The following is a 12,225-nucleotide window of genomic DNA, read 5'->3' as shown; positions in this document are numbered from 1 at the left end:
TATTTTTTGAGGGGTTTTTGATCTTAATAGAAAACCCATAAAAAAAACATAACGCAAAATATAAATAAAAAACAAAAAATCTAAAAAACTAAAATGTTTTCGCCGTTATAATTGTAAAAAAAAAAAAACCTTCTTGATTTTTGTTCATTAGTTAAACAAACATTAAGAATGTATTTGGATTTCAATTCCCCTCAATTCCAATTCCTATTGTAATGTTCAGATTCCAAATCCAATTCCTTCAAATTCCAAATCCTATTCAAATTCCAATTTCATTCTATTTCATGAAACGAACGCGCGCCCTAAGAGATTCCACAACACATGCTGTTTATTGATATTAATTATCCAAGATGTATAGTTGGATGGTTTTATGAATAGTTATAATACATGTGCGCGCAGCCGTGCAGGGATGATAAAATAACCGAGCTCTATAAAAAAACTAAAGCCCAAAACTTAAGATGAGTATCGAAGCAAATATACGAACACACTAAGTGAGAATCACCCAATTATCCAAGGCATGTACCATACCCACTAACCCGCATTGGAACCTATTTCAAAACCGAATATATTATCACAAATATATAGCAATAATATTTTGAACTAGTCAGAGGTTGTAATAAACTAAAAAGTTATTATAGAAGATATGTTAGACTTGTAATTTAGAACTTGACAACTTTTAAGTTTGCTTTTAGAAGAGTATATGGGGTCGAGTTTCAATGGGAATCCCGACATGTAACTTATAACCACATAACACAATAAATAGGGAAACAAGTAGAACCAAAGAGCAACGGGTAACCCGGTACCCAGCATGTATGAGATAGAGCTTTACAATTGAATACAAGGCTGGGAATACTAAAACTCGTCCCAAACTCATCCCGTCGCAACCCTTGCATAGGTGACCTTAGTAGAAAAAACTGAATGCATAGTTAGCATGTACATACATTCTCTATAACTTAATGTTCAATATCATCTTCTTTTTTTTCTGAATTAACTAATTATGTTATTTACTTCCATGCCGATCTCTTGTTTTTCTTACAATGTTCAGCTGTTTCACCACCACTGGTGTAGTCCCTTAGCCTACTAGTAGTCTATCATTGTGCTTAAGTGTGAAAACTACCATAAACTTAGTTGTTGTCATTTTTCAATTGTTCGGCAAGACCTGGCTAGAAACTATGCCGCCTGCGCCACCATCATCGACTGCAGTAGGCCCGGTTGTTTATGCATCAGGTGTTAGTTCCAATTCTACATGTTTTATGTCCTTTTATAACATGAGCAAGATTTTATGTTCAACTATTTACATGCACAAATAAGAACAAGCTCCTTATTTGTTCATAAACGCTCAATACATTTCTCATGTGTGTCTTGTTTTAAGAACGGTGAGGCGAACCGAGGTGATTGGGTCCACAAAGCCAAGCCAAGGTGCAAAGCGCACTCATCATGTATGCAAGGCGTAAGGTATTTATGTAACTCATTTTATATTTTCCATAGTTTTCTATCATCACATACCCAAAATTTAGATATAAATAATCTCTATATATATTATGTATTATATAAGTAACCGATATGTGCTACCTAAAAACTAAAAATACAACCCGATGAACAAAATCTTTCCATGTACAAGAGACGCACCTCGTGCATGCGCCTCTTGTACACCCATCGCCTAAGGCAGTCAAAAGAACAAAGGCTTGCACACGAGTGTGTAGCCTGAGGCGTAACCAAGATTTATATATATTCATTCGTATACAAATAGTATATATGTACATATGTATTAAATATTCTATAAATATATGCATACTTAAACATGAACAAAAGTATAAGAATATGAATATTGCGGATATTCTAACTTTAATAAAGTTATTTTTTTAAAATACTGTATAAATTTTGATGTATGTGAGTTCGTTTATGAACAAACACAAACAATCATATCTTCTTAATTAATGAGCGTGTGCAAAACAATTTGTTCGTATAAGTGTCCGTGCTTGTTTGTTTGTCCGATTAAGCTTAAACAAATGAACAAGAAAAAGCCCACATTCGTGTTCACGAGCCTTAACAATCCATATGCTATTACACATACAGGAAAAAAATGCATATTACTTCGCCACCGACTCCCTGTTTCCAGTCTATAAAGCTAGTTATTATTTATGTTTACACCTCATGCCCAACCAAAAATGTCCTAAGATTTGCAGTTGCACTTTCCATGTAAAATGATTGGCATAGACATGTAAACAACGAAATTGTACAAAACATATAATACTACAAAATACATGTCCCACAATCCAAAATTTAATTTAAGCAACAAGTCATATACCCTCTTGACACATTCTAATATTCACATTCTACAAGGAAATTGTACAAAACATATAATACTACAAAATACATGTCCCACAATCCAAAATTTAATTTAAGCAACAAGTCATATACCCTCTTGACACATTCTAATATTCAAATTCTACAAGGAGATAACATAACACAAAACAAAACAAGTAAGCCAAAAAAGATGATAGCATACCTTGCAATCAAGCATCAGGGTCCTCAGTGGCTTTCCCACCAAAAGGATCATGAGAAGGGCCCGAGTCTTCTCCAATGTGGCGTTGCACCAACCGCTGCAAATCAGCCATAACTTTCTGTTCCCGCTTCGCTTTTTCTTCATAGTTAAACATAGCTAAAGCCCGTTTATCTTCAGCACTATAAACTTGATTTTCTTTCCTGATACGAATAGCATTCATCCTTTGATGCCTACTACCACTCATAACATAACCAAGATCTTCAAACTTGCTAATCTCATCAGCCGATAGACCAACTTCTCCTCTCCGTGGGATACGTTTACCTTGCTGCACGTATTGTGCAATTGCATCACCTTCACCAGGCCTCAATGCACCACCATAGCTTATATGCCCTTCTGCCCGTGGTAAAGGCATGGGTCCAACCTCGGGTTCCTCATCTAAAGCAAGCTTCTTTCTTGACTCCATCATTTCTTTGAACATTAGCAACTCGCTATCTGTTTCTGGTTTCTCTAAATCTTCCACGTTCGGTTTAGTTTTAACATCTTTCTCAGAATCCGAATTCTCATCTGATGATTTTGAAGAAGATCTGTGACTTCTTTTAGATTTCAACAATTCTTTGCCTCCATCACTCTCATTACTTTCTTCAGAATCACTATCTTTGCTTCTTTTTCTTCTTCTTGAACCACTTCTTTTATTCCTTTTATCACTTCTCCTACTGCTACTCTTTCGTTTGGTCGATCTCTTCGACTTCTTCTTCCTCCTATATTCTTCTTCAGAATCATCACTAGAATAATCTGACTCACTCTCACTTTCGCTAACCGATACAGATTTCTTTCTTCTAACCCTCGACTTAGAACTCTTACTCTTCTTCTTCCTCCTCGATCTCGAATCATCCGGCACCAATTCATCGGAATCCGACTCAGATTCCCTCAACCTAGAACTCTTACTCTTCTTCCTCCTTGATCTAGAATCATCCGAATCCAACTCAGATTCCCTCGACCTAGAGCTCTTACTCTTTGTCTTCTTCCTCCTCGATCTAGAATCATCCGACACCGAGTCATCTGAATCCAACTCAGATTCCCTCGACCTAGAACTCTTACTCTTCTTCCTCCTCGATCTAGAATCATCCGAATCCGACTCAGATTCCCTCGACCTAGTGCTCTTACTCTTCTTCTTCCTCCTCCTCAATCTAGAATCATCCGACTCCGAATCATCCGAATCCGACTCAGTTTCAGAATCTGAATCCGATGGACCGCCCCTCGCCTTCTCCAAATCCGACTTCTCCTCAACAACATCCTTCTCTACATTTTCCTCCAACTCAACCTCATCAAAATCATCGTCCCCTCTCGGCGGGCTCGGCGTCACATTCCATATACAATTCTTCAACATCTTCCTGCCCTTTTGCCTTTTCAACCTCCTATATTCCTCATAACTCAATCCTCTCAACTCCTCATCCGACTCCGACTCCTGTCCGTTTCCGTTACCGTTACCATTACCGCGGTCAAGATACTGCTTATTCCTATCTCCATAATTCGGTTTCCTGATCTGATTTATCTTATCAACCCTAGGGCTAGGGCTTCTTCTAGATCTAGAATAATCAGGTGACCGGCGATCACGGCGGTAACTAACTTGATTATCATATCGGCTATAATCAGGACTACGACTACGGCTACGGCTAACGCTACGGTTTTGATGATTTGATCTAGAATAATCAGGTGAACGGCGATAGTTGTTTTGATTATCGTTATCGTACCTTGAATATTGTGGACTCCGGCGGGAGCTGCGGTTCCTCCGTTCGGCCGGAGCTTCATGTTCCGGCGAGTAATTAGGGTTTTGATTACGGTTGCGACGACGTCGTTCGGGAGATGCAGGGTATCCCATTGAGTGGATGAAAAGAAAATAAAGTAACACGCTCTGACTATATATATGGCTTCAAATATTCGATTATGCATTAGGGAGTTTTATTTTATAGGTCGAATTTCAATGGAGTTGGCTTGGTTCGGTTCTGAAACCAAGATGAAGATTTGAGCTCAAGGTTAACTAAATTTTTAGACGAGTTGGTTTGGCACGGCTCGATTTAATAAACGAAATATTATTGACACTTTATTGTTTAGTAGTTTAAGTTATTGTTAATAGTTTTAAAAATATAGCGAAATAAGCTTAATAAAATACATAACAAGTTCAAAAAAGTCAGATGATGAGCGAACCAAACCAAGTCAGGCTAATGAGTGAGAAATTCTTGGCAAAAGTAAAATAATTCGAGCTAAGACAATTCAAGCTAACGAGTGAGCTACATACCCTTGGCTAAGTCTCGGCTTGTCCACAAACCGAGCAAACTTATCTCGGATTGGTTTTATTAAACTGAATCAATTCAAGCTCACATCAACTTTAAACGTCAATGAGGTATGAGGTGAGAGTCCTCTTGACCAGTTTTGAAAACCTTTTATTTGTTAGTTAATGTTTTTTTATGATAGTTTATATATTAGTAAAGAGTTAATATAATGATTTATAATGGTCTGAGTGAATGTTAACAAATCCACATTCACTCCTTAGTCTATTACTAGGGGTTTCTCCATAACATTCTCTTTGAAATTTGGCAGAGAACACTTTTGTGATGTACTGCTAATATGGCGGTGACCACTTCAACGTCTCGCTAAAATGGTAGTAATTACAATACCTTTTTTGCTAATGAGGTAGAGGTCACCCAAGTTTCTCTCTTCGAAGATGGTAGTGATCGCATGTTAAGAGATATCACCAGCAATAATTTTTCTGGTTAAGATTGTAATAACCTCATAAACATCTTACTAATCTAGACAGTGATCACCTTTCCATTTATCACTAGCTTTAACAGTGATCACCTTTCCATTTATCACTAGCTTTAACAGTGATCACCGCTTATATACGATAAAGCTTTGATAATGAATATTACTATAGCACTACCAACACTCTCGAGTTGGTGAAATGTATCTTCTAAGTTTTAGGTAGTGTTTGATACGTAGGAGTGACATGATGAATGAAATGAATGTGATGGAATGAAAAAAAAGAGGCATGGTTGGTTAATCGAATGGAATCAACAATTGCACAAGAAATCTCATTCATCAAAATCATTCCTTCTCACCCCTCTTTTTTCCATTACATTCCACTTTCACCTCTAGTCTTCGACACCTCCACCGAACAACCACCAACTTACCATCGCCACCACCATCTGACCACCACAACCGCCAATTAAATGCATGCGTAAACATTATACAACACTCACAATAATTAATTGAGAATTGAGTTGGTAAAATTATCCGAAGCAATAAAACTTGATTAATTTCATTTAGTTTAAGTTTTAGTTCAAATTTGACTTGACTAACTAACATGACCGGTTCCAAGAAAGCAAAAAAAAAAAAAAAATGGGCCGAAGATGGAATTTTTTTTGGGCCTTAAGTAAAATGAGTTTTTTGTTGGGTTTAAACAATTTAATTTTTATATGAGTTTACTTGGTTATAATTGGGTTGTGTAAAAAAACTTTTGTGTAAAAATATGATTAAACATGCCTTAAATGATAGTAAAAGCCATAACATTTAGGTTGTGAATAATACCCGTTTGTCACTTAGACAAAACTAGTGATTATGTAATAAAGTACAAACACTAAATATACATATTATTTTAATAAAAATACATAATAATTTTTTTAGGGCCTAACGGGGTGTCGGGCATGTGACCGTCGACTACCCGGCCACACCTAATGACCGGCCCTGTTAACTAACCAAACATAACCAAAACTAAACCATAACCGAGCTTCATAACCGGTTAACCAAAAACCAAAGTTCAGTTATGGTTATTGAAATCCCACAACTAGGGGCTATTTGTTTACATCTGAATGGAACCATTCAGATGTAAACATCTGATTCATTCAGATTTCAGACTGTTTGGTTCCAAACAGAAAAACATCTGAATGGTTAAAATTAGGTCTGAATCATTCAGACTTACTGTTGATGCTGAATGGGACAGATACTCATTCAGATCTGACTCATTCAGATCTGAATGAACCAAACAACCCCTAAAGCTAGCAGTTATGGCTAGGTTAACCGTATTAACCGAATTGAACCACAATAACAATTAACAAGTATAACATAAATAACTTTTTATCACACAGCCTAGCCCATCTAAATATATTAACCCAAGCCCACATAAAAGGGTTACTACAAGTCTAGGTTTATAAACTCCTAGTTCATATTGTTTAGAAAGAAAGATCCACACCGCCGCAGCCACAGCAGCTACCGGAGTTGACAATATCAGGTACAAATCTTCACTCACACAACGCTTATTACATAATTAGGTTAACTTCCTGTATTATTTTGCTTCATTTCATTGTAAAATCTAACGATTAATAGTCGTTTTATTTGTGTACACGAAGTTTGTATAATTTTTGAGTGAATTTAGAGTATAAGAAGGTGTGACCTCCAGATTCTAATTTTAGGTTAAACAATTGTTATTAATGATATAGGAGTTTATTAATTTTGTGTGTTTGCAGTGAAAATGGCTGACACTAAGGCAGTTACTATCCGCACAAGGAAGTTCATGACAAATAGACTTCTTTCCAGGAAGCAATTTGTGAGTGTTTTGTTTCATAATATTTGATTTGTTTATTTGATAAATGTTTTTTATGGTTGAAGTTACTTTTTTTTTAAACATGTACACATTGTTTATTGTTGTAGGTAATTGATGTTCTTCATCCTGGCAGGCCAAATGTTTCTAAGGTTTGTTACTACTCGATTCAGTGTTGTAGAACTCGTTAGATGTTAGTCGAACGGTGGGGTGCTAAATTGGGATTAGTTGGATTGGAATACAAATATTTAATTTTTTAAGACAAGTTTTTAAAAAAATTCCAAGATTTTTGACAGATATTTACTGCAATTTGACCAATATTGACTGGTACCGATTTAATAGTCGGTTAGGTGAAACTTGCTAAACGCTAGTTGCACGGTGGGGCGTGACTAGTGATTAATTGGATTGGAAATTTTATATATAAGTTTTCAAGATAAGTAAAGCTTTTTAAAGTTCTTTTAAGATTTGTGATCGATTTTGATGAAGTTAGACCAATATTGATCGAATGTGACTGGTATCAATTTAGGGGCCGATTAGGCGAAATTGAGTTGGTAGCTTTCAGATTTTTGAATATTCACTGATTAATCTGCACTTAATCGCGATGTTTACAACACTGACTTGTTTAGATGTAATTCTGTGCTTTATTTTACATGCTGTGTTTGATTAAATAACTAAATGTACTGTTTCTTGGTTTTGCTTGTTATTTTGATAAAGGCTGAATTGAAAGAAAAGTTGGCAAGAATGTATGAAGTCAAAGATCCAAGTTCCATCTTTGTATTCAAGTTCAGAACTCATTTTGGTGGTGGTAAATCAACTGGTTTTGGATTGATTTATGATTCTGTTGAGAATGCAAAGAAATACGAGCCCAAATACAGACTTATCAGGGTAAGTTTATCATAATTTTGTTACATATGCTATTATCATGTAGGATATTTGTATACAGCCGGTTTATGTTTTGAGTTTTGTGTTTTGGTGTTTTTGTAGAACGGTTTGGATACTAAGGTTGAGAAGTCAAGGAAGCAACTGAAGGAAAGGAAGAACAGAGCAAAGAAGATCCGAGGTGTGAAAAAGGTAAGTATCTGACATTTTTAACTTTTTTATTTATGTTGATATTTTTAGTTTGCAGGCGAATGTTTTTGGTAAATCATATGATTTGGTTGTGCAGACAAAGGCTGGGGATGCTGCCAAGAAGAAGAAGTAAGAGTTTTTAAGGGATTTTGTTGTGTTTTTTTGGAGTCAATTTTTAGCATTTTTGAAACTTGTATTTGGTTGGAATTGAGATGAATGTAGGTGTATGAGTATTTGATTTTAATTATGGAGTTAAGTCTTTTTATTGGAAGGCGCCGCAGGATTTGCACAAAGAGTATGTATACGCAGTGCCATTGCTCCTAAGGCAAGTTCTAAACAATGCAAATAGACTAGTTTAGTACAATTAGCATAACATAAAACCAGATAATTTAAGTTCAAAAATTATGTCACATGTAACATCTAAAAATACTAGTGTTCTTACTTGAACTTGTAAGGCATGCTTTATGAAAAGCCGAACGACAACTATAGTATAATAGTAAATTAGCCCCGTCGGTTGTATACATAATTACTAAATCCCACCCTAATGTTATGGAGTATATTAACCATGAGTTCCGATTTGTAACCTATGATTCTATTGTTGAAATTAGACGTGCACAAATCTGGTATTTGTAAAACCCGGAACTGGGTATTTTGAAACTGGGTACAAACTAGAACTGGTTCTAGTCAAGAACCGGGTAGGACCCAGACCCGACCCGACCCGACCCGACCCGGCAGGAAAGTATAAAAACCTAGTGGAACCTGGTAGGGTAGGGACTGGATACGGGTTATACCCGAAATCCGGTTACACCGGGTTTTCCTTTTTAAACAAAATGTGACAGTTAGGACCCGGTTCCAACGGCTATATAGCCGTTTTTTGGACCGCTGGAGTCGGTTTTTGAATATATAAAACATACACACATACTGTAAATAGCTATATTAAGTTTAGGACTTGATAAACCACTTCTCTAACTCTAAAACACACTTTTATATCTCAATATCGATTAACCCGACAAGCAACGACAACCAACGATGATGTTGTTATGGCCATCGACACACAAAGATGCCCCGAGGCTTGGGTTCATCATGACTTGTGTGTTATGACCGACTCACAGGAGATGGTGCGGTGCAAGTATTGTGCCAAGTTTCTGAAAACGGGGTCGAACTCCACTCTCCGAAAGCATACCAATAAGTGTTGTCGTGAAAAAAAAAGTTTGGACACCAAGAATGCGGAAGCGGGAGAGTCGTCCAGCTCAGCAACTCCAGCCCCTGCCATCGGCAACAGAGCTTAATGTGCGTAGATAGTGGGATGAAAATGACGAACAATGTTTGTTATTTTAGTTTTTATGTTTAATAATGTTTGTACTTTCTCGTTTTTTATAATAAAATGTTTGTCGTTAATGTAATGAAGTGGTTGTTTTTGTAGTTTAAGACTTAGTTTAAGAAGACAAGTTGTTTATTTAAAAGAAAGCGATAACACTTTAAAAACCGGTTACATTAAACCCAATAACAAAAAAAACATGACTAATAATTTTTTAAAAACGATTACATTACACTACTAAACTATTAAACATGACTAATAATAATTAAAGCAAGACTAATAAAAATGGTTACATGAAAGTTGATCGAGTGGTTCGTGTTACATATTACATGACTAAAACAAATTGAAATTAGAACAAATAAAAATTAAACTTCTTTAAACGTCTTCAAACTCTTTTTCTTAGTTGTCTTCGCCTTCGTCTTCTTCACCCGATAGCTCGAAAGAAAGCCTTTATTCCACCTCTTCATTATGAATTGGACGTTCTAATGGTATTTCATCTTCAAAGTTTGCCTTGTCTTGTATACGATCCACCGCGTCCAAATGATCATTTAGGCAAATGCACATCTCTAACGGTTTGTATAGATAATATCCTTTCACTAAGAGAAAAAACCGATTCCGAAGCTACCGTTGAAGCTTGGATGCTAAGCAAGTCACGAGCCATGGCGGAAAGAATAGGAAATTCATTTTGCTTTCCTTTCCACCTAGCCAAAAGATAAAGGTTTTGCGAATTTTTTCGACCGATGCACCTTTAACATAGTTTGCTCCACTATATCGACCAAGTTCACTTGTTGGTGTGTTTCCCCTTTGCCGCTTAGCTGTCGACTCACGAACAACATTCATCAATTTATAAGCTTGTCCTTACATGGCCTACTTGTTATTTGCCTCACAAAAGTCGACTTTGAGCTTGGAGCATAAAGTCAGAAATAATTATCATAAAGTTCTTGAAAGAATTTGTTGAAACAATCATTTGCTTTCGTCGACAACATCGGGTCGATCTCATGCATACTCATGCTGTCAAATATTTCTTCGATCAATGTCTCATCCTCGGCAACATTCAAATATGGGTTTAAAACGGAGACACAAGTAAACATCGGTGGTATGTTATCATAATATTTTTTAACTTCTCTTTCATTGGTTTAATAATATTATTGAAAAGATCATTTTTTGTCTTCAAACTCTTTAAAATTCAAGAAGAAGTTGTATAATTTTATAAAATATATTATTTATCAAATTCTTTAATTACTAGTTAAGGTAATGTTAAAAGAAGTCGATATTTGTTATTGTGTAACATCAATTGTTTAAACAAAACATGTAGCGTTAGATAATTTATATTTAATTATACATTTTTAATGACGTTTCATGTACATTTTTTTGTTAAATGTTATTTTGTTTTATTATTATTTTTTTATATGACCTGTCCCAATTTGATTTGACTAGGATGGCCAAATTAGATTGAAAAAAGCTATATATCGATTTGCCCGACCCGAGTTGTCGAGCCAGACTGAATTTCTTTATACAGATGGTCAATCGAACAAAAAATTTCCGATCCATGTAAGAAAATTTACTAGGTCCGCCACTGCTTTGGCGAAGGATTTCTTGTGGCATGCTTAGGGGTCGGGGTAAACTTAAAACCGAATTAATCGAACGGAACCAAAACTGAATTAACTGAAAAACCGAACCGAAGTATTAACCGACAATTAATCATTTGATTTTTTGAATAACCAATTTTTCGGTTCATTTTGATTAACCATTTTTCAATAGTTGAAAAATACCGAACCAGACTGATTACTGTAACAATCATCTTCTTCTAACGGTATTATGTTCCAATACTTAAAAATGTTCTTTGACCATTGTATTATTTATCTTGGATATTTCATTCCAATAGTAACACATATTAATTCATTTCAAATGACAAATGACAATGACTTTAAATTGCATTAATCCTCTTACAATGTGGTTTTAAAAAAAAAACTCTACACGATTTATTTGTCATTAAAATTGGTCTACATGATTACATACTAACATGAGATACAAACAAAGTTAAACAAGAGCTATGAACAAAGTTATACACGAGATACAACCATTGCATAATACTAAATCACGACCATCTTCACAAAGGTTGCATACATCATTGCTAAATCTCCAACTCTAAGAATTTGTATAGCTGAACTCCCTTCTCGGATTATCTGGGGTGCACTATATTGTTTTGTTTTAAGACGTTTGTGTTTCACAACTGGCTCCAAGTGATAATCATCTAGCTTAGAAGGCCTTAAATGACGACGCTTCGGTTTTGTATTGACTTCATCGTTCGCTTTCCTCGAATTTATCAACGCCACACTCATCCTTTGATACTCGAAGATTTTTGTTCTGCTAGACTCCCTCCTGGGATTATAAGGGGTACTGTGTTATTTTGTTTCTCTATGTTCGGGAGACGAGTGTGTTTCTCAAAAGTGGCTCGAAATAATAATGGCCTGGCTTTTAAGGTTTTAAACGACGTTTTTGTCGTTTATTACGGCTTCAAATAAAATACCTTTTATTTGACGTGTAAAGGCCGTTAAAGGGGATGTTATTCTTGTTTTCCACATGTTTCTGAAGCATTTTTGAGTCATGGAAGATTACAATGCTCATTGATTTCGTTTTTTCCTTTGTTGATTCTTCAAGCGGCTTGAAGCCATAAACGTCCCTCCACATCGATACAGTATCAGATGTGGCATGAATGACTAGCTCCCAGACACCAAGAGC

The 12,225-nt window shown here is 35.7% G+C and overlaps 2 protein-coding genes across 5 annotated transcripts in view; one reads left to right on the top strand and one right to left on the bottom strand.

Annotated features, from left to right (window-relative positions):
• Nucleotides 1–2,346: 2,346 nt before the first annotated feature.
• Nucleotides 2,347–4,430, bottom strand: LOC143636251 (uncharacterized). Of its 3 annotated transcripts, none has more exons than XM_077103898.1 (2): nt 3,553–4,430; nt 2,347–3,384 (listed from the first exon to the last, which is right to left on the bottom strand). In XM_077103898.1, exons 1-2 carry the CDS (start codon nt 4,380–4,382, stop codon nt 2,514–2,516), a joined length of 1,701 nt encoding a protein of 566 aa, XP_076960013.1. In that variant the 5' UTR covers nt 4,383–4,430; the 3' UTR covers nt 2,347–2,513. The 3 variants fall into 3 exon arrangements, with proteins under 3 accessions (XP_076960013.1, XP_076960014.1, XP_076960012.1); XM_077103899.1 differs by having other exon boundaries at nt 3,706–4,430; XM_077103897.1 differs by having other exon boundaries at nt 2,347–4,430.
• A 2,274-nt stretch (nt 4,431–6,704) lies between these two features.
• LOC143636233 (small ribosomal subunit protein eS24z-like) overlaps nt 6,705–12,225 on the top strand; it is a 56,997-nt gene continuing 51,476 nt past the window's right edge. Inside the window, exons 1-6 of one of the 2 annotated variants that reach the window (XR_013154202.1) lie at nt 6,705–6,788; nt 7,024–7,103; nt 7,208–7,249; nt 7,812–7,982; nt 8,082–8,168; nt 8,263–8,364. Coding sequence is in view for 1 of the 2 variants with exons in the window: in XM_077103881.1 (XP_076959996.1) it covers nt 7,029–7,103; nt 7,208–7,249; nt 7,812–7,982; nt 8,082–8,168; nt 8,263–8,298 (411 nt within the window). In the remaining variant the exon portion in view is untranslated. Of the gene's footprint in view, nt 6,789–7,023; nt 7,104–7,207; nt 7,250–7,811; nt 7,983–8,081; nt 8,169–8,262; nt 8,437–12,225 lie in introns of those variants that run through there. The other variant, XM_077103881.1, reaches the window with a different exon arrangement.

This window comes from Bidens hawaiensis, unplaced genomic scaffold, assembly GCF_021521415.1.
Source record: "Bidens hawaiensis isolate Kalapana, Puna unplaced genomic scaffold, B.hawaiensis_p1.1 tig00007840_1, whole genome shotgun sequence".
Taxonomy (NCBI): Eukaryota; Viridiplantae; Streptophyta; class Magnoliopsida; order Asterales; family Asteraceae; genus Bidens; species Bidens hawaiensis.
Note: the sequence above shows the minus strand (reverse complement) of the source record. Positions and strands in the feature narration are given on the sequence as shown.